At 38.1% G+C, this 25130-nt stretch overlaps 1 protein-coding gene across 1 annotated transcript in view; it reads right to left on the bottom strand.

Annotated features, from left to right (window-relative positions):
• The window catches only part of DNAH10 (dynein axonemal heavy chain 10), a 57525-nt gene extending 32471 nt beyond the window's left edge, over positions 1-25054 (bottom strand). Inside the window, exons 1-33 of the mRNA XM_054220004.1 lie at positions 24826-25054; positions 22220-22246; positions 21807-21896; positions 20721-20836; positions 20063-20237; positions 19154-19335; positions 18208-18438; positions 17362-17552; positions 16689-16887; positions 16055-16249; positions 15293-15463; positions 14372-14548; positions 13840-14013; positions 13001-13170; positions 12125-12276; positions 11565-11729; positions 10699-10906; positions 9652-9808; positions 7996-8472; positions 7373-7531; positions 6919-7035; positions 6743-6845; positions 6329-6507; positions 5444-5655; positions 4971-5127; positions 4295-4528; positions 4074-4196; positions 3035-3268; positions 2286-2509; positions 1518-1787; positions 1240-1423; positions 813-947; positions 250-402 (exon numbers count right to left, since the gene is read on the bottom strand). Coding sequence (XP_054075979.1) covers positions 250-402; positions 813-947; positions 1240-1423; positions 1518-1787; positions 2286-2509; positions 3035-3268; positions 4074-4196; positions 4295-4528; positions 4971-5127; positions 5444-5655; positions 6329-6507; positions 6743-6845; positions 6919-7035; positions 7373-7531; positions 7996-8472; positions 9652-9808; positions 10699-10906; positions 11565-11729; positions 12125-12276; positions 13001-13170; positions 13840-14013; positions 14372-14548; positions 15293-15463; positions 16055-16249; positions 16689-16887; positions 17362-17552; positions 18208-18438; positions 19154-19335; positions 20063-20237; positions 20721-20836; positions 21807-21896; positions 22220-22246; positions 24826-25054 — 5970 coding nt within the window. The remainder of the gene's footprint in view (positions 1-249; positions 403-812; positions 948-1239; positions 1424-1517; positions 1788-2285; positions 2510-3034; positions 3269-4073; positions 4197-4294; positions 4529-4970; positions 5128-5443; positions 5656-6328; positions 6508-6742; positions 6846-6918; positions 7036-7372; positions 7532-7995; positions 8473-9651; positions 9809-10698; positions 10907-11564; positions 11730-12124; positions 12277-13000; positions 13171-13839; positions 14014-14371; positions 14549-15292; positions 15464-16054; positions 16250-16688; positions 16888-17361; positions 17553-18207; positions 18439-19153; positions 19336-20062; positions 20238-20720; positions 20837-21806; positions 21897-22219; positions 22247-24825) is intronic.
• Between the last annotated feature and the right edge of the window lie 76 nt (positions 25055-25130).

The following is a 25130-nucleotide window of genomic DNA, read 5'->3' as shown; positions in this document are numbered from 1 at the left end:
ATTATCCCATTTACTTACTATTATCCTATTTAGCTTACTTTTATCCCACTTCACAAATGACGAACCTAGAAAAGGATTAGGAAATCAGGAAGGATTTAACATCTCTGAAACTGAGAGTAGATACTCAGGAGTTTGAAAAGTTCAGCACAAATGAATTACAGAAGAAGTATCTAATGATGGGGTCTAACTCTGAGTCTTGGCCTCAAAAACAACATCAGCCTTCACAATTACTCTTTTTTAAATTTTTACCTGAAATGTTTTCAACTTATTCATTAAAGCATTTCGAATAGTCTGAATCTGAGAAGAAATGACTGAAAGCACGGAAGCATCGATACGATTGAATTCATCAAAGCATCCCCACGCTCCACACTGGGCGAGACCAGAGAAAATTTTACCAACTGCCTAACAAGAACAACAAGAAAAACATCTCAGCAATGAATATATAAAACATTCAGCATCAGCAAATTTTGGAGTACGCTAAAACTCAACGACTGGGTAAAAACTCTGGATTTTTCCACATGCAGGAGCTAGCAATCTGTCATAACGTCTTGCAATGATTATTTGCCGAGTGCAGATTGCCCGTGAGGAGCTTAAACACATATCATATAGTCATTGCTCCACTGCTTGAAAGCACCTGAAATTCCTTCAAGAATTTCTTCAAAACAGACATTTTAACTATATTTCATTATCAATCAGCATGGTATCTCTAAGGGAGGCACATATTCAGAAGTTCAGAATATGTCCTCATCCTAGGCACTGAAAAAGAGTAGTAACTGGCACTTTATCTGAGAACACAGATCTTCAACTCTTACTTTGAAATCCATGCCTTCTCCGCAGTTTGTCACTACGCACAGCAAACCCAGTGCTTTGGCCAGATCCTTGGTTGTTTCCGTTTTCCCTGTACCTGCTGGCCCTGCTGGTGCTCCTCCCAAAAACATTGATAAAGCCTTTGGAAACAGATGAAAAAGCAAAGCAAAGCTTGGATTACATTTACATTAGGTTGGTAGCAAAATCACAAATGAACTGTTGGGTACAAAAAGCCTTAAATTTTATCTGTGAATGCATTCTATATTATCTTTGATGCAATCAGGTTAGAAGGACATCACAATTATTTTCAAACATAATAGCGTTCGCGTTGATATCTAGGAGGTAACAGAAAGTGGCGATAAAACAACTATGTGATTGCCGAGAAGTTTATTTTAAAAGGGTTTGTTAGTAAAAATCTCCTTGAACATATACCTGTGTGAGTGTAAGATAAATACGATCTGTAAGGGGAGTGATCACAAGACGTCCATTCAAACCCATATACTCATAACCGTACGAAAACGTGCCTGTGCACTGCCTCACACTCAGTTCGTCTGGCTCTCGGTCCCAGTAAAAACGCAGCTGGCTTTCCCATTCAAACTCCTGAGCCTGCAGAATGCTACACAAGAGAGACTGGCGCACATGAGGTAAAAGGATGGAAATACAATTTATGCATTTGGTATTTTTTCAATAGGTTGGGGGGCAGTGTTTACCTGTCTCTTACGAATGTATCAACAATGTCTCTGGCGTGAACATCAATAATGAGAACAGTGTTGTATTTTTTCCTGTCATTTTTGCTCAAAGGCATTGTAATGCGTGTAACCAGGTCATCAATTTGTCTATGCATTTTTTTAGCATAAAGTTTCATGGCCTGTTTCTCTCCCTTCTTCACTTTCCGGAAGACATCCTCTACCTCCCAAGTCCACCACACCTGATTAGCAGCCAGCACCATCATGCCTTGGTAGAGTAACATCCAATCGACTCTATGGGAAATATATATAGTGAGGAAGTCTGAGTAATTGTTTATTCTAAGTAACTGATCAGGATAGGAAAAGAGAAAAAAAAATTAAAAGAAAAATAAAAGACATTCCTCCTATTTCTGCAACAACTACCACATGAGCCAAAGTTTACACAGATGCACAGAATTCTATCAAGGTATGCGGTAGTATTTCAAAAGCCTAGGAAATACTCTGATATTCCATGTGTAAAGATTGCCAGGTGGAATTCATAGTGAGCAAAACATGCTGTGCACACAACAGGAAAAATAAAAACTCAAGACTTAGGAAATTACATACGATAGATAACACAGTTTTTTCTGGTCAGTTAAAAAACTGCATATGCATGTATTCATATCCCTCCACATACAGAAATACAGGCTAAATTGTGTAAAAATTAAAAAATTAAGTCTTTATTTTTCTATATCACTACAGGCTCATAATAACATATACAGTATTTGTGTTATCCCTGACACATCGTTTCACCTGCTTCTGTCTTCACAGTATCGAAAAATAGCTTCCTTAGTAAGGAGTCTGTTCGTTCGTCTCATTTCTTGTAGCACTGCTGTCATCCAATTCTCCACTCTGCCTTCTGCAGCTACAGCCTGCCGGAACTCCATCACCTCCCCCTCAGCTGATATCATGGCTGTTGCAATTTTCTTATCCCCATCACCATCCTGAAACCTCAGGGAGGCTACGTTATCATACATCTGAAATGCACCAACAAAGAAACTCAATGGCATTTTAGAAACAAAGCTTCAAAGATTTAAGTGTATCTAGCCCCCCATTTAATCTTGAAAGAAGATTTCCATGGACTGTAAAGAGAAATGGATGTGACTGTAAGTAATCAAATACAAATGCTGATAGCTCAGCAGCCCAATTGCAGAGTAAATAAGCAGATGATCCGGCTCAAATTAGATTGGGGTTTTTTTCTAGAAAATAAAGGTCTATCAGGAGCCACAGGAAGGTTCTTTAATGATCAGTCATTCCGGTGTGTCTTGAATGTTCCTCTACCAACGTTACTCTACTGTAACTGCTGCTGGCTAGTATGAGAGCCAGGAGAGACTATCGATCAGATTTGATTTAGTTAGTCAGAAGCTTCTTCAAGATGCTGCCAGGGTGCTCTTTGTATGCAATAAATACTAGTGCACCCTTAACAGCATGTACAGTATAGTCTGTTAAACTTTTTAAAGGACCTAAAAGCACAAGGCACTGTGGAAAACCAGACATTGTACCTTTATCATGTGTTCCTGGACACAAAGTGGGTTACTGCTGCCAAGGATACTAAGCAACTCCTCATCAGATATAAAGAAAAATCTTGGGAAAGCATTTCTCTTGGAATCCAAATAATCATTCAAGCTTTTCTGACATTTCTCCAGCACATCATTTATATGATGGAGGTCTGATAGGCGATTTGGGGCTTCACAGCATTTTTTTATTGTTGGTTCTTTTACAGTTTCCTCCATTATCTATATAGGGAGAAAAGAAAGTTTAGAAATACTGAACAGCAATGGACTATACTAAATTATATTTAACTAGTGACAAAGCACATAGGTAGCACAGCAATACAGGTTCTTGCAGAAGTGAATTAGACAATTTTAAGTATGGTTTCCTATTGCTGCAGTGCTATATGAACCCAGGACAAACATGAAGATAGTATGCTTTCAAAGCTGAGCGCGTGGAGATACTACTGTAAAAGCAAGTGTAAGCAAGACAAGCCTGTATCCTAAGTTATGCAAGCATAAGCATATACCTGACTTGGCTCCTGTATACAGTGGAACTTCAAGTGAAGGACAAACATGGCATGTCCGAATCACAATACTATCTCAATTTAGTGGATGGGAAAAAGAAAAGTAAGCCATATTCATTATTCATACTGGGAATGTGTTCAGTATGGGAACGGTGGCATTATACCCGTAAAGCCTTTTTAGCATGTATGTAGGTCCTCAACCTATAGAAACACAACTAAGCTTCCTATCATGGTAAAGGTAAAAAGATGTATCCAATGAAAGGAAAAGGGGATTCAGCCTGCCCAGTACCGCCAGCCGAGGATCACACCTCTGCCCAGCTCAGTTAAATCAGGAGAAATCTTCTGTGTATGACAGACGTGAAGTAAAACACCAGAGTTCCTGGGTTCCCCAATCTCATATTCAATTCCTTATAACATACCATTCTCAGTGTTACAAATGACATAGAAGACTACAGCTAACTATGCAACTGGAAGTAAAATGCACTAAATAATTATGCTGATCGCAAGTCAAGTCAGTTACTTGCCTTTTTAAACATCCTGTCTACGTTGTCAAATATTTTGGCTTCCTCTGGAAGCTGTGATCTGATATCTCCACCAATAAAGATGCTCTCCAGGTACATCCATTTCCTCTGAACCACCATCCAGATCTAAGACACAAATGTTACCATCAAAGAAAAAAAACAATAGAAAACTCCAATTATAAATAATAAACATTAATTATTTAGTCCAGCACTTTTCTCCCTACCTCAATTACTTCACCAATCAATGACAGAGTTTTTTCCCAGTGGTGAACAGTTGAAAGGAAAGGACCCACAAATCGACTGCTCAAAACACTCTGAAGATTGACATTGTTGTCATCAAGAATCTCTAAAATTTCATCTACAGATCCCAGAATAAAACCTCGCTTCTCAGTGCCTTTGAAGTACATTTGTACAGTGAATTTCAGGTGTTCCCATGTTTCCACTATTTCCTTCACACCCTGTATGTGAGCATAAAAAGGTGCACATTTTAGTCTTCAAAAACTAGAGAACTATAATCTTAGCATAAAAACGAAATCAATTCATTCAGCAAAATTTTTGCACAGATTGTCTAACACCAGTTTATAAAGAAGGGTCTATTTCAAAATATCATGATAGAAACAGAATAGATCCTCCTTCAGATCATTTTTCCTAGGCCAAACTTGCTTATTGTAACAACAAAAATCCAATATACTGTTGCCAAAGCTAAAATAGCTGGGATTCTGTGCCACCTGGTAGCTTATTAACAGAGCTATTGATCTTAGTTGCCATCAGTTACACTATACATCCCTGAAGATGGCTGAACTTGCTGTCATGCCAACACAAAAATCTCAAATAAAACATAAACTGTTGTCAGCTTTTTAGCTGGCATCTTTTTAGTTTTATTAAGACTTTTTACATTACCTTCTCAATGCTAAGTTCCTTAACAGCAGTTCCGACTATTTCACTGATAATGTCTGAGTGTCTGTGAAGTTCCATAGCAAACATATTCTCCAAAGTGAATGTTTCTGGTGCCATGTCAAAACTTGTTCCTGTTTTCTCCATAAGGTCTTGCCAATGCCTGTTTTAAATTGACACATCAACAATTGTACCAACCACCATGATACAGTAAAAATGAAAACAACTGTAATTTAATATATAATAATTAAACCATGTTTAGCTCTCTACGATTTAAACGAGAACTAGTATTTTGAATACATAAAGTATCCTAGTCATCGTAGTCACCTTGCATGCTATTACACAAGTTCATTAAGCAGGAAGTGAAGTTTCAAGCTGCAGGACACGGCATGACCCCAGAAAATGAAATTCAAAGTTCTAACAAAACAAACAAAATCTTCCTATATATAGAAAATGGATTTAAATAAATTGAAGCAAACCTTTCTCTTAAAGCTTCGTTTTTCAAATCAAGCAACAAAGGAATGGAGTCTCGAAATGCCTTCATTTTTGTTTCCAAGTGAAATGCTACTGGCATACTGCGGACTTGTTTGGGCAGCTTTCGAAGGGCTTTAAGAAATCCTTCGATTCCCTCCTGAAGAAACTGGACATTGAGGTTTTTCCAGAGTGTCTGAGACCATTCCTTTTTAGCTGCCTGGGAACAAGGTCATCAGTAGGAAAAAAATCATGTTTCCTTTTAGTTCTGATCAAAAAAAAATAAAAATCTTGCCACTACAGTAGGATGTAGAGATCAGAGTCCGGATGCAGATGTAATTGTATTAACATTTTACAAACAGAGAAAGAGACAGGTTCATGACCAAGACAGATTCATAGCCAAACACAACCAGTTGTATAAGAAATAATCAAAAGGAAATACAGAGAATGGGAAAAGCACCCTTAAGAGCATACTTTACAGGGCATTTTAATTTTGGAAAAATAAAACTTATTAAGATCAATTAAAGCCTGAGATACCCATTGTCACCTGTACACATACTATATCCAAAAGTAGTTCCACTGAAATGATCAGGAGACTTGTGCAGTAAAATGCCACACAATATTTATTAGGGGTGGGGGGAGGTCTGTTCCTATCTGATTAGAGTATGTGTTTGGCCTGCTATGGAGACATTGTTAGTCCTGTACTAACATCATTAAAATCATTTCATGGTGATAGTCAATTATAGGTCAGAGCTTATTTCATGCAAAGGCTTAGAACAGAGTTGATAGTAACCAGAGGACAGACAATGCAGCCTCTTCTTCTCTACCTCACCGTTTCTGTATGTATGTGCATGAATACGTGTGTGTCTGCTTATACACAGTGTAATACTTACTCTTTGTAATTCATAAATTTCATAGATCTGCTTTAGACCTTTCATATCATTCTGTGCTTTCATTAAGTCAGGGTACACTGTCACTGGCATGTCAAAAAGTTTCTCAACACTGCCCAATTCCTGATGAATTTTTTCCAGTTTTTCCACTTCTTTTTCAAAAATGGCCATGAGTTCCAGTCCTGGGAAAGGAGAGGAATTTTTCCAGATAAACAATCCCAGGGATCATGAGGAATAAATAAGACAGCATTTGCATACAGTCTGTAGAAGTTAATAGTACTAAAAATGTCACATTCCTGGTTGATCAGTTTGCATGTTAATAAGGAAAGCACAATTTTCTTTTTTACATAAAATTTGAAGAATTGTCCAAATACTAATACTTTTAAGACATCACTTTACAGGCATTAATCCATTTACCTTTTTCAAGATCTTCCCCAACAGCACCAGGCCCCTCAGTCATGAATGTATGGAAGAAATCTTCCACCTCTTTGCTGTAGTCTTCAATTTGTTGCTCTGTAATCTAAAGAGAACAGTGTTTAAGTTGTTTTCCTTTCCATTTCTGATTTTTTTTCAACATTAATTACAAATATTACCTTCATGAATGTCCTTTTTATGCCTCCAAGGTTGTGATCAACTTCTGATGCTTCTAAGAAGAGAGCCTCCCACTTTTCCCTAATCTTGTTGGCCATTTCTTGCTCTTCTTTCGCTACCTAAAACAAAACAAGTAACATGTCTCACAAGAAATGATTAGTCACAAAAAAGTGAGGAGTGCGTGTTCACATTATAAATTTGTAAAACACAAAACAAGCATCAAAGTTATCTGAATCAGATTTAAACACATGCAATATGTCCATTTTAAAGTGGAAATACTGTTTTGAGAAGGGGGTTTGGACTATACAATCTCCGGACATCCCTTCTAACCTCAATAACACTGTGATTCTGTAAAATGTCTTACAAGGAAAACATTTATTCATTCATATGTGAGGCACTTGTGTCCCTAGCTCAAATCTGAAATGTTTTATGAGATAAGGCATAACATACACTTACTGGAATATTGTACATTGCAAGAGTTCGGTATCTCTCCCAGATGTCCAAATATTTCAGTTCCACATTGAAGGACATGCCTTTGATCTCTGCAATTGTGCGAAGGACAATTCTCAGATCTCCCAGGGAATCTGGAGATCTCTTAAGATTCTCTGATAAGCTCTGTAAAAAGTAAAAATATTTTCCAGAAGCAACACTGACAAAGCAATTAGGCAGAATTATAATTATTAGTCAAACACAAGTAAATATTATGCAGATTCATTTTCATTTTTAATCTATGTAATAAATATAGCACACAGAGAGAGAAAAAATATCAACAAAAAGTAAACCCCAGTACAGAAGGGATGTTTTTGCTACAACAAAATCGAAGTTGCAAGCAGCAGTTTAAAGGGAACTTCAGAATCACCAGTATGAACCTTTTGCCAATACAGGAGTGAAAACGTCCTGGCTTTTCATGTTACTACACTCTCCTGTTTCCCAGCTACAGAGAGGGAGGGCTCACCTCTTTACATATGACATACCAGAATACACCAGATGATAGTTTCAATCAATTTGGAGCGTGGTTCAGATCATCACCTACTACTCCATGCTAGCTACACCAGACAACAGGAATTGAAAACACCTACCTGAATTTCCTCCCGAAGACTGAAGAGCTCCTCTCTTGCAGACTCATTAAGCGACTTTCCAAGTGAAATCACCCAGCCTCTAGCATTCTCCTGCACTGTGTAGACTAAAGGAGCCAGCTGAAGCCTGATACATCGCTCATCTTTAATCAATGGCTGTTGAGTCACTTCTTGAGCTACCTTCATATAGAACTGCAACTGTTCATCAAAGGTGATACAAGCAGGCTTTTCTGCAGCTAACCTCTCCATGGCTACGCCTTTGTCTAATTTCCACAGCAATTGGTACCTCTTCCATTGCTTCAAATACTTGCTGAGAGAAACCAGGAGTTTGTGGACATTCTGAGTAATGAGAACAGCCTGTTCAATTATCAGAGGGTTCTGGGAGATATCGCTGTAAAAGCTGAAAGTGATAACTTCATCTTCCTCGACAGGCTGAGGAGGGCATTCAATACATGTACCATGCATCCATCGTACAAAATGCTAGAGTTTTCAAGACAGGGTTGAAAAACAGTTACTTTGTAGAGAGTAATTTTAATCGAATCATTCATAGAATCATAGAATCACTTAAGGTGATCGAGTCCAACCATAAACCTAACACTGCCAAGTCCACCATTAAACCATGTCCCTAAGTGCCACATCTACACATCTTTTAAATACCTCCAGGATGGTGACACCACCAATTCCCTGGACAGCCTATTCCAATGCTTGATAACCCTTTCAGTGAAGAAATTAATCATTATTTAGGAGACTATGTAGGAAGTGGTGTGAATGATTTCTCAAATCAATTGTTTTTCTGACAGCAAGAAAAGAGATTACCTTTCACCATAAACTTGAGAGAAGAGTTAATCTCATCCTAACAAAACCCTTCCATGCACTACTCACTCTGCTTTTAAAATCTCCACTGAGTAACAACATATCACGAACACAGAAACAGGTATTAGATCAAACAGACTGGATGCAGCAGTGGAGCAGAACAGCAAATCTGAGCATAGGAAGCACACTTAATCTAAATTTATTATTTTCAGGTGACATCTGGAATCATTTCTCCATCATCACAGGGCAGGAACACTGCCACAATATTTGGCATCTTTTCTGGAAAGCAGTTCAGTGTGAACATACTTATGCAGGGAAATACTGCCACATCTTTGCCAGCAAGCTAGATATTTCATCTGCTGTAAACCTGGTGTCCTAGATGTGTCCTCGGTGCCCTTCTCCCAACATTTTCTGACCTGGTTTTCTGCTGCTTTTGAGAAGAGCTGTGATATAGAGAAGGCTACTGGCATTTCTTATTCCAACAGCTTATTCATACATCAGAAAGCAACATCTGCAATGCAATCTGAAAACCATTTCCTTCTGATGTATGCTGATTTATAGAACCAAATCATGTTCTTACACTGGCAAAACTGCTACAAAGTAATAAATAATTTTGCCTGGGTAAAAATTGCATGAAGCTTTATGGCAATTTTTTTCCTTTGTCATCAGTTTGTAAAATTAGGATGGTCTGTAAAATTAGAACAATGTACTGGATATTTTGATTTCAAGATAAAAGCAATATGGATCTTCCCTATGACATTTATGCTTTCCCAAACATAAAGCAAGATTAATTCATTATAATCATAAGCAAACTCTGGCAACAAGTAAATCTTTATCAAAAATCACCTTAGTGACCTCAACACAGTCTCGGATACATTGTACAGCCATTTTGTCAATCTCACTGGCATTAGGTTGCAAGACTATCTCAGAAACAGATAAAATAGCTTCTGTTTGGAACAGTGGCACATTTGCAAGAACAGCTGCATTGAAAGCCTTCAAATTCCTGGGAAAAGAAAAAAGTCATGTCAAAGATAGTAATAACCAGGTGCTGCCCCCCGTGGAAATGCCCAACAGATACTGCAATTATAGGGTATGTGCTTAGCCAATTACCACCGATTTCAGCTGGAAACACTGATGTGTATCAGAGCAAAATTGTCCCACTAATGCTGATTTAATGCAAAAGCTTGACTAGCTAAAAGAAGCTATTGGAAGGAATAAATGGGGATACCCTGGTGCAAAAGGACCCTGTGACTATGGTCAACTCTATTGCAAAAGTCCAGCCAAGAAAGCACAATGAAGCTTCAGAAGTGAGTTGAGCACCGACCAGATTATAAAGACATGGATCATGAGAAGAAGAAATGGCTGGGAAGCTTTTATAACTCTGTAATGCTCTATGGTAATAATATATTCCTTATAATATAAGCCTTTACAACACCTTGCTACAAGAACCTCCTTGGCCCTAGTTGCTGCAGAAGAGGTAAAAGTAAAATCCAACAAACCTTTGTTCTTTTACTGGTGTCTCCTGCATGATAGGGATACACCTGGCACCCCGACACCAAGTTCTCAAAATTGTATTCTTTAGTAAAACAAAACCTTGATTTTAAAAATAAACCAAGGAAATGCAACTACATGCACTGCAGAAAATGTATCTTACTGCTTTCTTCTGCCAACAACATGCTAATATCCATTTTCTAAGAACTTGGGTTTCTCCTGTACCTTGTTGTCAGTTCTCCATTCTTCACAGGAAAAAAACAGTATAAATACAAATCTGTCTCAAAATGCAAATCACTGAGGTGTTCAAACTCAAAAAATCAGTATACACACTCATCAACAGATCCAGAAAAAAATGAAGATGAAAGACTGAAAATCCATTAAAGCAAACAATTGACTTACTTCACAATTAACTGTGTCAACACTTGATAAATCCTATTTTCCCAGTATGCATAATAGGAAGTTAATTTTGGAGATTTGCCACTGTTTGTATTGGCAACTCGTCTTTCCACTTTCATTAGCAGTTGTGGAATTGTAGAATACTTTCTAACCATGTGTGTCACATCTTTTGCTCTTTCACACTTAACATACTCAAAAAATTCTTTCACTTCTATAAAAGATACAAAAAATAGTGTTATTAACTGCAAAAGACCTAACAGACTTGCATACTGGAATAATTAGCTGGGGTTTATTTGTGAACATGAAATTGATCTTGTATACTGATAAAAAACATCGTCACCTATTAATGCTTAATTTATTAATATTTCAGCCCTCTGATTGTATATGGATTCAATTATTTAATAGCAACCATTAGATGTGAAAGGAATCTTTTTAAGACTTACAAAGCATTGAAAGAAATTTGATCCATCACCCACTCACTCAAGTGACAGGGACACCTGGGAGACAATCGCCTCACTGCAATTTCCATCTGAGGAAACCAGTTCAGTTCAGATGGCCGAAAAGGGAGCTGACACTCCATGCAGATTGCAGCTCTAAGGCTGTACTACTGCATACAAGAAGGATCATGGGAAAGCTAGGGGAAAAGTGATCAAAAGCAAGGCGGACGCAAGTCAAATGATCTGTTTGTCTCATTGACACCGTCAGCTTCAGGGTACTAAATCTCTGCTTGTGCTTCCTCTGTTACACCATGAAATACTGCTGTAACTAGTTTTGGTAACAATTAACAGAGTTGATCATGGCAACTAAAAATGCAAAGTAGCAGACAGAGCAAAATAAAACATCACAGAGCTTGGAATATAAAGACTTACTAGGAAGTTCATCGCCATTTTTTGAAAGCGGAAACTTAAAGAGATTTGTTGATTCTATGAACAGAAGTGCGTTGTTTATGTCTTCAGAGTTATTATGAATCTGATGGACAAGTGATTCAAACTTCCTGATGGCTCGTGTACATCGGACAATAAAGTCACCAATACCTTGAAATAAATCACAACCATTTGGGTTTTTTTATGTCAGCAATGCATCAAAATTGACACAACCAGATGTGGTTTATCTCTGAGAATGAACTGATGCTCTGCAGAAAGATAGGTTAGACGATTTCTCACCTAATCCTTCATCTAGCTCCCCTACAGCTGTTATCTAAGAGTCTCTATCCATTTCCACTTAGTGTTTTAGACATAATAAAAACATAAGAAATACCCTCCCGGATCAGAGTCTGTCTAACCTACTATTCTGACTGTGGCAATAGGATGTACCATTTAGGGATACATTGCTGTCATATGACAAAAAAAAAAAAAAAAAAAGATTGCAGAATTGAAGAAATCTTTTAACTGAAAATCAGTATCAGTATCTAAAATAGTATCTCCATTACCTAAGGAATTCCACTTGAGTCTTCTGTGTCCTGATTTGAATACTCTCCAGAGCTCTTGAATATGGTCATCAAGAAGTTTGGTTTCTGCTTCATTCATTGTTTCCATTAATTTGTGATAGCGATCCAGCATGTTTTTCAATCCATTTGTATACCTAAGGAGTGTAAGAAACACAACAACAACAAAACATAAAATCATTATTTTCTGGAAATACAGCTCTGAACTCAGATCAAAGAGCAGATCGCTTCCATCGTTCCATTCAGACTTCTATATAAAGCAAAATTTGCAGAAATAACCACCGAATATGTATTGATTATAAATGCAATTCGTTTCCTATTGAAAACAAAAGAAAAATTTAATATGGCTCCAATAGCAGCTAGACAAACCTCTTCCGCCCCAACTCAGAAAAAGTTTTTAAGACAGCTCAGTTTGAAACACGTAACTCAACAGGCGAACTTTAAAATCCTGTTAGGGCTCTTATCAGCATACCTGTGTGCTAAATGCCTGTCATAATTTGGGCAAAAGTGACTTATCCAAAGCTGCACAAGAAGAAAGCTGCAGTGAGTTTAAATGTTAGTTGAAATCTAAATGGCACTAACAATTCATTGCAAAACAAATTACTTTCCTTGTTTTTTCTCAGATTTGACAAGATGTTCATTTGTATGACATCGTCCTACAGGGTAAAGGATGCAGATAGTGCCAGAGAAAATCTTATTAGTGCAACATGGCCATTAGTCATTTTACCCTTAAAAAAAAGTCACAAAGAGCTCTCATATTTCCAAAATTTGATGACTCAAGGCCCTTTCTGGTTTGGAGTGAAATCATTTGAAACACTGCCATAAGTCTGTATGTGAACACATACTCTGTTACAGCCTTACCTAAGATATTTGTCTTCCTGTAATGCCACATATCTTGCTATTTCTGGGACTGGAAACCCTAGTTGTTCCATGTACTTTGTTTCAATGATAATCTCTTGGAGTATGGGAGAAAAATTCACTATAAAGCGGACACTTTCCTTTGTGGTGATAGGCTCCTCTGTCACAGAGCTCTACAACACAAGAAAAAGCAGCAGAAAGGAAAGGAACACCAAATTTACAATGCGACAAAAAGGTTAGCTTTGGTCTTTTCCAACCTGAATGATTCTATGATAAGGCAGTAGGTAAAAGTTAGAATGGCTGACATTCAGAGCTTGTGGAAATACCTTTAAAATTCAATAACAACCTCAGCATTCTAATTTCAGAAACTACACACAAATACCTCTTCCATGAAAGCTGATTACAAGAAACAAACCAAATCAGCACTGTTTACATACAGCTGCAACCAGTTACAACAGAAAACCCAATGGAAGTTCATAGTCAGACAAAAGTTTAGTCAGAACAGGATTTTGCATGATCTCCTCTGGGAACCTACCTCTTCCTAATCTCAGTCCCAAGTTTTGTTGTAATGTCCCAAAGACATTGCACCAAAACCCAAAAATTAACAGGAATCACAGCACAGAAGAAAACATAGAGAAACAACATTCACCCATTTCATTTGCCAGGTCATTCAGCAACTACGTCTTATAAAGGACAACAAACAATTCTGAGCTCAGAACTTTTAAAATTTTCCTTTCAAAAACTGTTTAAAATATTGTTATTAGAAAAATATCACCGACCATCAGATAGGTTTCAGTTCTTCTTTATAGAGAAGTCTGCTATACAATCTTCCTATATCTCACCTGCTCAAAAGTCTCTGAATTGACATGGGTCGCAGCTCCACCAGTGACGACAGTCAGAAGATTATTTTTCAATAGCAGTGGGAGTATCTGTTCCGTCCCATCTCTCCACTGATTATATTTTTGATCTTCATACTCTTTCATCCTCTTGGCCACTTGAAGATATATTTGTTTTACCTAGAAAGGAAAATTTTACATAACTAATTTTAAAGACCATGACAAATGTTCCACTAACCTGCCTTAATATGCTGTCTTAATATGCTTTCTTATTTTTATTAGATGAGAGGGCAAATAATGCCTTGTAATTAATACAGGTGATGGAGAATTTATGCTCTTGAATTCAGTCATTGATTCCGTCACTCTGTCTCTGGAAAACAGTGGGAAAGTCCCAATTAGCTTTTCACATCTAACATGGCTTGCTGTGTGCAAAGACATTCTTGGAACTTCACCTCACATAAGAGCACTTCCACATCTTAAGAAGAAGAATATGAAGAAAGTATTTCTTCCTTCATTAAATATCAAAAAACTAACATACTTCCTTTCCACGTTCACTAGCAAGCAATCCCTCTACTTCTTGAAATCGAATAATAGTGTGTTTGATCCGATAGAAAAGGGATCGGGACCAGTATATTGCTCCGGCCACTGGAGGCTGATTCTTGTACAAAGGTGGATCCTTCAGGTTCTGCACAAAGATTTGCTTAACATTTTCGACCTAGAAGAGAATGAAATATTGCAAAGAATCATTTCTCCACTTGCTTCTCCATGGCCAGTATCTAACCTGCTACACAGTACAAGCTCTGAAGCTAATTCCAGCAGCAGGATAAAAACAATTATTATTTTTTTCCCCATCATCTCTTGTTTGTATTAATTGTATTACAGAGAATGTCTTCCTTTCTATATCCAGTGGAACTGCTATTGTGGCCGTGTTTTCTGTAAGATTACATTTTATTGTTAAACTCAACGTTCTTTGAAATATCAAGAAAAATGCTCTGACATGAAAAGCTTTCCCATATACAGTCTTCAACATGTCAGGAATTATTTCTGCCTTCACGGTTGATCTCTGACACCTTTTGGTCATACCATGAACTTGTCCATCACAAAAAAGCTGTAAGGTGTGAAAGATGTATTTGCTCAGGAAGGATTACTGTTGACCTACTGCTCACAAGGTAAAGGAATAGCCGCAAGCCTTGTCACATTCAGAGTACATGCAAACATCTTTCAGTTACCGTACAGTGCCACGTACATACAGATATGCACATCTGTTTCAGCAAATTAACCATCCTATTTCTTCAATAGGCTCCAAAAAGTGAGAGCAATTATTATGTTTATTTTGTAAAACTTGTCAGTCTTTCAGGTAGTAAAGGACACTACAGGTATTTAGACATATACACAGATTTAAGAATGCCACTAGGTAAAGAGCTTCATGTACTACGTAAGAAATCCTTAAATTAAATACCTCTTTACAGTATTGGTCCAAAATATCATTGAACTTCATCATCATCTGCTTATTAATGGTTTCACGAGAGCGGATGTGTTTGAAGTTTAAGAGCATGTCAAGTGCAGCTTCTGCTGATCGAAGGGTCTTAAAAGATTCATCAATAAATTTTTTGGAATCTTCTTCAATAACCTAAACAAAGGAAGATGGCAAAGAAATGCTATCATTTAGAGATTCATCTTGTAAAACCAAGAAAAGAGGGCAAAATGAAAAGACTTTTTAATAAGAATGGTCAACCATATTTTTACTATTTTTTTGTCTTATAGATTACTACAAACTGATGCCTTTTCAGTAAGCTGCAGGAAATTAATGTAAACTAATATGTTTGCTGGGCAGGTATATAAATCCCAAAAAACATCATAACAATTTGTATTTTGTCGGTATTCTTAGCTGAGGGGTGAAGGACTGAATGAAACCAGAAAAGGAAGTACACGAGTACAGGGAGGTCATATATAGCCTCTGTTCATACTGTAGCGATTCTGCTAATGAACAAAAAGTGTGCTTCACCATTTTCATGATAAAGTGAAACTATAAACAAAAACAACTTGGAAACAGCATACTGACTTTAAAATATGGTCGAATTCCTCACATTTTCATTCACATATTTATTTATATACTCTTTTCTTTTGCAAACTTATATTTTCTTTAAATGAAAACATTGATATTCTAGAAGGAATCTATCTATAAGACGTAATGAGGGGGATCACAGTATGTGGTACTTACTGAAACTTCTTCTTTAAATTCTTCCATAATTAATTTCCAGTCATGTGCATTTTCAATGCTAAAAAGATCAAAAGTCAGTTCTTCCATAGGACTAGTTAGGCCATTTACTGCTCTCACTAGATCATCAACACGCTTTGGATCCCCTGTGACAGCTTTCAGTTCGGGACCAAATACATTGTAAAACTCTTCAGTGATCTGTTAATTCCGAAGAACATACCAGAAGACTGTATTTTTAATGGTTCATGTGTTATCATGCAATTGATATACAGATTCATATATGGTCAAATTTAATATTATGGTATACTTAAATGGTTATTTTATCTAAAATTATTTCTTTAAGATAGCAACCCATGAAAACTGCAAATCTGTGAAACAGTTGTTACAAGTCTGTCTGTTCATAACAGCAACATACACAGTAATATCTTTTCTCAACCAGTACCTTGAGAAGAGTTATTTTGTCTCAAACGTTAAGTTCCATTTTGTCGGAATCAAAGGCACTGCTCAGGTCTTAAACACAAAACCACTCACAAAACTAAAAGCTGCGAACATTTCAACAGCTACAATACAAAATAATCTCCTCTACGGAACAAGACACTGATCACACAATCCCTTTTTTTATTGTCTATATTACTACCTGCAGAATATCATACAGATCTTGACAGATTGAAGCCATATAATCCGTTTTTTCAAATAAACGTTTTCGGTCAAATTCCCAGTGTTGCTCTCTTCCTGATATTTCAATTTGGGCACGAACAGCAAAATAACATTCCTTCCATTGTTCAAGAGTGCTTTTGGCTCCTGCTATTTTCTTTTTTGCAGCAGCTCTATCTTCTCTATTAATCAAATCAAAACAGTTAAGATACTATAGATAAAAAGACTATAGATAGAAAACTATATCTCAACTGGATTAATATGCCCTGGTTTAGCAGCTTCTAATTATAAAAGATCTAGGCAAAACTTAAAACTGTGAGGTCTTAATTTTTAATATGACTGATTTTGAGAGGAGATATTATTTCAGTACTGATTTTGATTATATTTCTGTCACTTCTTTATCACTATAATTCTATTGGGTTTATTAATTTACGTCCTTTCTAGACAAAAGAGGACCAGCACCGATTTCTTCAGGGCTGATTCAGTAACTCATGAAAATTACAAAATAAATTGACTTTTAATTGACCTTCTAATACAACTTCAGATAGTGAAAAATGATGAAACCTGTTGGATTAAAGTGCTATCTACTGCACTTCCTGTAAGACAAGAAAGTTTTTAATAAATACAGCCCAGTTAAACAGGAATCCAGTACTTACTTAAACAGCGTGTGTAAATCCACAACTTTGTACACTCTTTCTGAAATTTCCCATGCAATTCGTTCCATGAGTGGTACCATCCGTTCATCCTTGTTGTAATGCCGTGAGATAACCCATACCATTCTCAAGGCATTCATCAGTGAAGGAATTGTATCCAAAACAACATGAAATCCAGTGCCATATGTTAAATTCTATTAAATTTATTATAAATATTGTGAATAACATGTCATGAAAATATACAGATACATACTCTATAAGCCAGTATTTTTTCTATAGATACCCAAAGTTAAGAAATTCTGTGACATTGTAAAATAAATTACCCAGTCAAGGCAACACCTTGGTGCCCAAGTAACACACTTGGTTAAGGATGTGCAAATCTGCATCGATTCTCCAAACGCTTTTTAGATCCTGTCTCATTAATATTCTCTTTTCTGTAAAAGATGTCCCAAGACTGGTTTTGGCTTAACTCTTTATTTGGATGTTTGGATGATCTTCAATAAAGCTTAAAAATTGAGACATCAGCTGTAATCAGTGATAGAAGCTACCTCAAAAATGGACTAGAGGAACCTTTATTTTCCCCAATTCAGCTATGCTAACAAATTTTCCCAAGCCTGTGTTTTACAAACCAAGCTCTTCACAGCTCTGGGCTTCTGCTTTCAATTATTAGAACAACTGTCACTCAAACAAAACAAGCAAGCCTTTTTTTTATTAACTATAAAAAAGGTAGAGTATATCTTTATTGTTGATAAAAAGTAAAAAATAAACAACGGATGATTGTGTCAACAGAGAAACCAAACTCAGACAACTACAGTTAAAACTTCACAAAGTCTTCTTAAGGATACATACCTTCAAATGGCGTTCAAGAGTTGAAAGAAACTTAACATTATCCATAGCTTCCACATGACATTTTCTGAGGTCTCTTAAGACTATCTGTAAATCTCCAGTATGCTCAGATTCAGCTTCCTGTAATATTGCCAAGACTTTTTGCACTTCTGGAAGCTTTGTCTGTTCAGTAAGAGCACTTAAAGTATCATTTCTTTCACGCCAAAGGTTAATTTCTGCAAGTGGACCATCACCCTACAAGTAATGTGGAATAAAATAAAAATTCTAAATTACTGTTACACAAGAGTGAAAACCTATAACCAGGACTATATTTGTTCCTTCTTTTCAATATGCTGTATGCTCAGAAAACCCTGACATGATTCAACCATGCAAAAAAAAAACAGACGGAAGAAGATCCTTGAAATCAAAAGTTTTACACACACTGAAGGGCACTGCTCCTGAGGAGTATATCCCTGAGTTGAAGCTGGAGAGTCCATGCTTGCAAAAGTTTATGCGCAAGTAACTTTGTAGACATTAAATACCACAGTATGTCTAATGGTATTGTTCATATGTGGAAGTGTTTGCAGAATCAGAACCTTACAATTGTGGGTTTTTTTTGTTTAAGAGAGGACTTTTTTCAAGCAAAAATATAGTTGTGTATTTAAAAAAAAATCACTGCAGCTTTTAAAACTGCATGGCTATCTTTAGAAGAGAGCAGATAACAAAAATGTCTTAGTTTTCCACAGTTATCCTGTGTGGGTAGGATCTGCAGTGAATTACTTTATATTCTATTTATATTCTATTTCCCAGACTCACACAGTTCCTCACTACTTTTGTTCTACTTTACATCAATTAGTAAATGGCTTTCCAACAATCAAACATGAAGACGGACTAAAAATGAGCACAAACCGCTCAAAGAGATTCTTGTGGGGAAATGAAGTAGTGTTTCCAGGAATAAAAGCAGCATTACCTGTGGAACCTTCTTCAGTTGTTCCTCTAGAGCTGTGGATATTAATTTCTGCCAGGTCATTGCATAACTTTCCAGAGCTTCAACCACTTCTGGAACTGTGGCAAGAGCACTCACTTCTCTGTCCAGATTTATAGTTGGCATCTCCAGTTTAATATTTCCTATTGGAAGAAAAGGCACATTAACTGTCTTGTTCCATCAGCATTAGTGAAGTAACATCACTGAAACGGCTTATGCGTTCCATCTTGTTAGCTACTGGACGATAGGTAACATAGCACCTGCTCTACCTATGTGAGAATACATCAAAAAACATCCAGTTGCTTCACAGTTAACACACTGCAAAGAAAGATATATTCCTAGAAATACATTAAAAGCACTTAGTTTCAATCCTTAACCCGATCTCTAACTATTCAGAATTCGGTTTAGGGCTCTGCTGAAGAAGATTATCAATCTGCTTATTGTAGGCCACTACGCTCCCCTTAGTGTCATGACAGCAGCCCCTGTCAGAGAAGGGATGCTAAACAACACACGAGGGTCTCATTTGGTCTACCACTTTCTATACCCTGCTATGGCCTGAGTCCCCTGAACATTGGTAAGCAATGAGGCATGTTTACCCTCTCTCCTGCTCTTATTCCAGGCTGTTTGAAAGACTACCACTGATTTCATCTATTTCTCCATACTGCCTGCTATGCTTCAGGGCAGTAAAAATACTACTGTTATCAGCAAAGATAAACTTTCATCAGGTCTGGAGCTTCCCCAGAAACTGTATGTGTTATTCTATATAAAGCCATTCCTAGGTGAAGCTCTTTCTACTGTCATGTACTCTAAAAACCACAGCGCTGGCTTAGGCAGAATACTCACCTTCAGTTTGTTGTGTAGTCTGCTGAGTAACACTTAGGAATTTTTGCCTGCTCATTTGAATCTCATTCCTCATCTGAATATTACAATATTCCACAGGCTGTTCTTTCTTTTCTGCAAGCTCAGTCATGAGTAAATTCCTTTTTTCAGAATCTGTGTTTTCACTATCTGGATGAAAGGAAGTTTCCTCAATCTGCTGCTGACTATAGGAGACAGCTGGTGAAAGTGTCTATAATTCGAACAGGTACCACAGATTAGATGGTTCATATTAAAAAAGAAAACAATAAAAGTCAGCTTACTAGCAATTCATTAAGCAATGGATTGTTGTTCTAAAATTTAATCTAAGTGCATGTCCTTCCATTTCACCTCCTTAGCATCATTCTCTCTACCTCAAGTTCTGCAGGGGAATAGCTCCAGCATGCTTTTACAAAAGTCTATCGGCACAAAAATAGAGGTATCTGGTGTCACAGTCTTACATGTTTCTCATATGGGGCCAGACAATGAAATAATGCCCATCTCCACATCTTCACAAAAAACTGGGAAACAAAATATCAAATAAGGATTAACAAAAACTTCGTTTTGGCATATGAAGGTCACTCATCGAATACTAGTATTTCTTATGCATGGTTCATATTGTCAACAGAATACTAAATAGGCAAATCACTCATAGAAACACTCAAGACTACATATATAAAAGCTGTTACACATTTACCTGTGAGATGGCATTCTTTAGCATCAAAAGAGTATCATCAGTCAATAAACCAAACTTTATCACTTTAGGAAGAACCTCATTAGCTTCACTCAGGTCATTAGGTTCAGCAACTCTTTCTAAATAGTATACAAACAATTAGCATAAATCTAATTATTTTATACAGAAAGCATAAAGTCCTTTCCATAATAAGTTAAAGCTCCAATAAAACAAACACTCAAGTGTTATCATCTGACTCTAAGTCTTTACATTCCAGCCTTATAGGTAGGAAACGGTTTTCTGTTCAAACAAAACAGAGGTCTTGATTTGAACTCCTATTCTACAGACAGATCAGGAAAATCTTGCACAGAACTGCCATAAAATGACCAAATACACTATCATAATTTTCTTTTTTTCTCAATTGGCTTGTTTCTAAAAACTGAAACTAATGGGCACGTACAAAATATTTAGTAGCTTCAAACAACACATGTTGCTGCTTGGTGAGCCCACATAAATGCTTATGCTGGGACCAATCTCTGGCACTAAATTAGACATAACATACTGTTGATTGTTCCTTGACACAGGTGTGAAAATACCTGTTTGCTTTAGTGTAGAACCTGTTTCCTATAGGGCTAGAGTCAGATACTGAGGTCTGATTACAACCTGAACCAGAGCTACTCCAGATGCTGCAATAAATACCAGAATAAAACATTCTGCTGTTGTGTATCAGAATTTGAGTCAGGTCAGGAAGTCTGATAACCCAGTTGTGCTTATCACTACCTTATTGTCTAACTTTCAGATACAGCTCCTCATCCTCCAAACATCGTACACAGTTCTAACAGTTGTAGTAACTACACCTTCTTAGTTCCTCTGGGTGCAGCATGAAAGCTTCATCCTTGATGGTAAAACGTGGGAGATAGCTAACCTCCCATAAATTTCATATGAAGAGCATTCCTGATTCCTGGTTCTACTCTGAGAGTATTTGTACCCAGTTAATTAATCTGGATATGCACTATCCTGAATCCCTGTCACCATCACCTTTTCTCAATGTGAAGTAAAGTTCAATGTGACACTGAAAACGCTGAGCCTGCAGTTATTCAGGGCACATACCTTTGGCGTCTCTCAGAAAATATACGGTAAAGTCTGATACAAATTCTTTGGGAATTTCATCAAGAGCCATGTAGAGACAGACTTTGACAACTTTCTGTTCTTGTAGCTGAAACGGAAAATAAAAAGGAAGTATGACTATTACTGTTTGCTGCCACGTTTCTTAACAGCAAGAAAATGTTTGCCTGCTGTTAGCAATAGGACAGAATCATTAGTTTAACTCCATTATCTTCACATTGCTGCCCAAGTAAACTACTAACACAAATTAAATGTTAAAAAACCACTCAGCTAACAGTAAAAGCCATCAGCTTTAGAAACAATGTTGATTTCCAGACCAACAGGACTAAGAGCATTAGTGCCTGAAACAAAGGAAAGCACTCAAATGCCTGCCCCGCCGTGCCTTTCTGAGAACGAGCAAGCACGTACTCCCCTTCCACCTGCATCTCAGTCATAAACCAAGTCTAGTTAGAAACCCCAGACTCCATCCTGACCATCTAATTAGGTAAAAGACTTGAGGTACAAAAGCCTTTGTTCACTGTTCCTTACATTCTTCTCCCACCGTGTCTTTAGCTAGCAATTACTCCAACTGCAACTTTTCTTTTCCAAGCAACTCTGGGAATAGCTAATGTGGTGCCTGAGTAACTCTGCTGCATTTTCTCACCAAAAGTCAGCATTTTGCCAAGCAAATTACCTTTGCAATCTCTTGTCAGTCAACGTCAGAGCCTGTGGCAGACACCACGGGCCATTGCTTTTGAACGGAAATTCCTGTTCTCGTAAAATGTTCTGTTCTGCTCTGAGTACTTGCTCTGCACTGTACCTCCTTAATTTGCCTGCCAGTTTTACTGAAACAGTTGCATCAGAAAACCAGCATCTTCATATCCACAAAAGAACAGAATGAAATACAACACTTACCTGTGGTGTGTGTTCCATACTATCAGTTGTAGATCTTTGCTCCAGTTTACTCAATTCAGACCCTCTAGAGAGAGATGATACGTGACCTGACACACTTTCATTGTCTGTAGGTTGTAGAGGGGATGCCTTGCCCTTTTCAGTCACCCCTAAGAAAGAATAACACGAGTACTGAATTAAAAAACAGGTATTCCATTTTTCTTCTCAAAGTAAATGACTGAGCATTTTCTTCCATCTTCAGCAACACCTTTCAACAACCAACCATCAAAACCTGGTGTTAATTGTACATTTTCCCATAGGACAGCACTATTGCTGAAGAACTGAATCCAAATATGCAAGTCACTACACTGCATTCCACAGGTAACTGGGCTTTATTTAGAATATCCTTACCAGCATTTTCCAATGCAATTGATCTTCTATGACAAAATAAGTAGGTTAACACATTTCAAGGTGAAACCACTTTGTAAAAGGAAATGCAAACAATTAAGGGTTTTGTCGTGACAGATCTACGATGTGGAAAATGTTTATAGTTATGTCATGCCCAAGAGGTGATGGTGAAGACACTGTAACACAGGAACAACTGCATGAATTCCAGGGCCAGTCAAGAATTTCAAACTTTATTTCATTCTGTCTTTCAGAAGGTGCACCATGCCTTCTTCCCCTTTCAGCACAGGCTTCTGGACACTTGAAAGTGCAAAAAAGTATAGTTGCATCCTCAACTGGATCCTTTGTGTGCTGATATTATTATCAAGCAATAAATAATTTTCCCTGTCTTACTGCTTTTGAACATTAATCTGCAGCACTGCAGCTGCCTCCATTCAGAGGTGCAGAGTGGGAAGTTGAATTATATCATTCCTTTAGTCTACTTACACCCACACCAGGCTTCAGCACTTAACTTTCATTGTCCTATCTTTTTTGCACAGTATGAACAAAATTCTTTTATGGATATAAAATACCAGGCCATGACTCTCTGCTTCTGCAAGTAACTGTTTCAGAAGCTTGTGGAAGTTACATAGATACTGACAGCAGAGAAGAAAATTGAATCTCTGAGCCATAGAAAATCATTGCTCTCTTCTGACACCCTTTCTATCACTTTTTCTTCATTTTTTCCATTTTTTTTGTGAAAGGCTGCTCTGCAATACTGTGGTTAAAGTATTAGACCTATCGTAACTCTTTACAGGATCACTTTTATTCTCAACAAACTACACCAGAATAAAGAGAAGAGCTTGCAACTCTCCAGGGGAATGAATTAATTCCTACTAAATGGAACATACTTGTTTTATATATTTTCATAAAATTAATCTCTAGGAATCTGAAATTACAAAACCAGTAAAAGATGTCACAGACAAAGACTGGATAGAAGATCTGTGCTTGTGGGTTGGTTTTGTTCACCCCAGCCTCTTTCTTTCCACCTGTTTGGAAAAGATGAAAGGGCCAAACTAGGATAGGTTTCTTTCAAAGGAACATCCTGAGGGAGAAGGTCCTGAGAAAAACTAAATTAGCTACACTGCCCAGGACACTATCCACAAAATCAGATCTACTTTTCTGGGAAAAGAAGCTGTTGATGTTACAGATACAGCTGGATCTGCTCAAGAGAGCCATGTTAGCTAGTCACATTTAGCCACCGCAGCAGTATGGCCTGCAACGACTACACTTGGGCCGCTCAAACCACCTACTTCCTTCCAACGCCACAGAGGAGGCTGTTTCAGTCAACTGCTCAGGAAGGTTATCCGGGCCTTCCTCCTGCTGCTCGTCTGCAAACTTGTCTGTGTCACCTGTGCCTGCACGCACACAAAATGGCAGGAAAGCACGACAGAACCACTCCACAGCAGGGAGGGTGCAAATCCCACCAAGGTGCAACCAGAGAGGAGAAAGGTCATGGAAATGGGTGGGATAAAAGGGGTTCAGGAGGACCAGACACAGCCCAAGGGACGGAAAAGCAGGGAAAGGGGTAAAGATAACGGGGCTAGGACTCAGGAGATGGGACAAACTAGGGCTTGAGGGAGGGGGAAAGCAGGAGTTGGGGAGGAAAGGTCAGAGCAAAGGGGCGTTTGGTCAGGCAGTGCCCGGGGGAGGGCTGTGCAGGCCGGGCCCTCACCCACTGCCTCCTCGCCGTCCTGGCCGCGCCGCTCGGCCCGCAGCAGCAGCAGCAGCAGCGTGGCGCCCGCCTCCCTCTCATCGTCCCCCTCCCGGGTGCCGCGGTCGAAAAAGAGCAGCACAGCCCGTCCCTCCTCGCCGTCGCCGCGGTTCAGCAGCTCCTCGAATGGCGCCGGATCGGTCAGCCCCAGGACGGCGAGCGCTCGGTCCCGCAGCCACTGCACCCGCACATCGTCCAGGATCATGGCGGCGACCTCCGGGGCCCGACCGACGCCTCCCGGTGGCCACGGCAACGGCCCCGGGCGGAGCGATGGCCGCCGC

Source organism: Rissa tridactyla, chromosome 13, assembly GCF_028500815.1.
Source record: "Rissa tridactyla isolate bRisTri1 chromosome 13, bRisTri1.patW.cur.20221130, whole genome shotgun sequence".
Taxonomy (NCBI): domain Eukaryota; kingdom Metazoa; phylum Chordata; class Aves; order Charadriiformes; family Laridae; genus Rissa; species Rissa tridactyla.
This window is presented reverse-complemented; position numbering and strand designations above follow the sequence as displayed.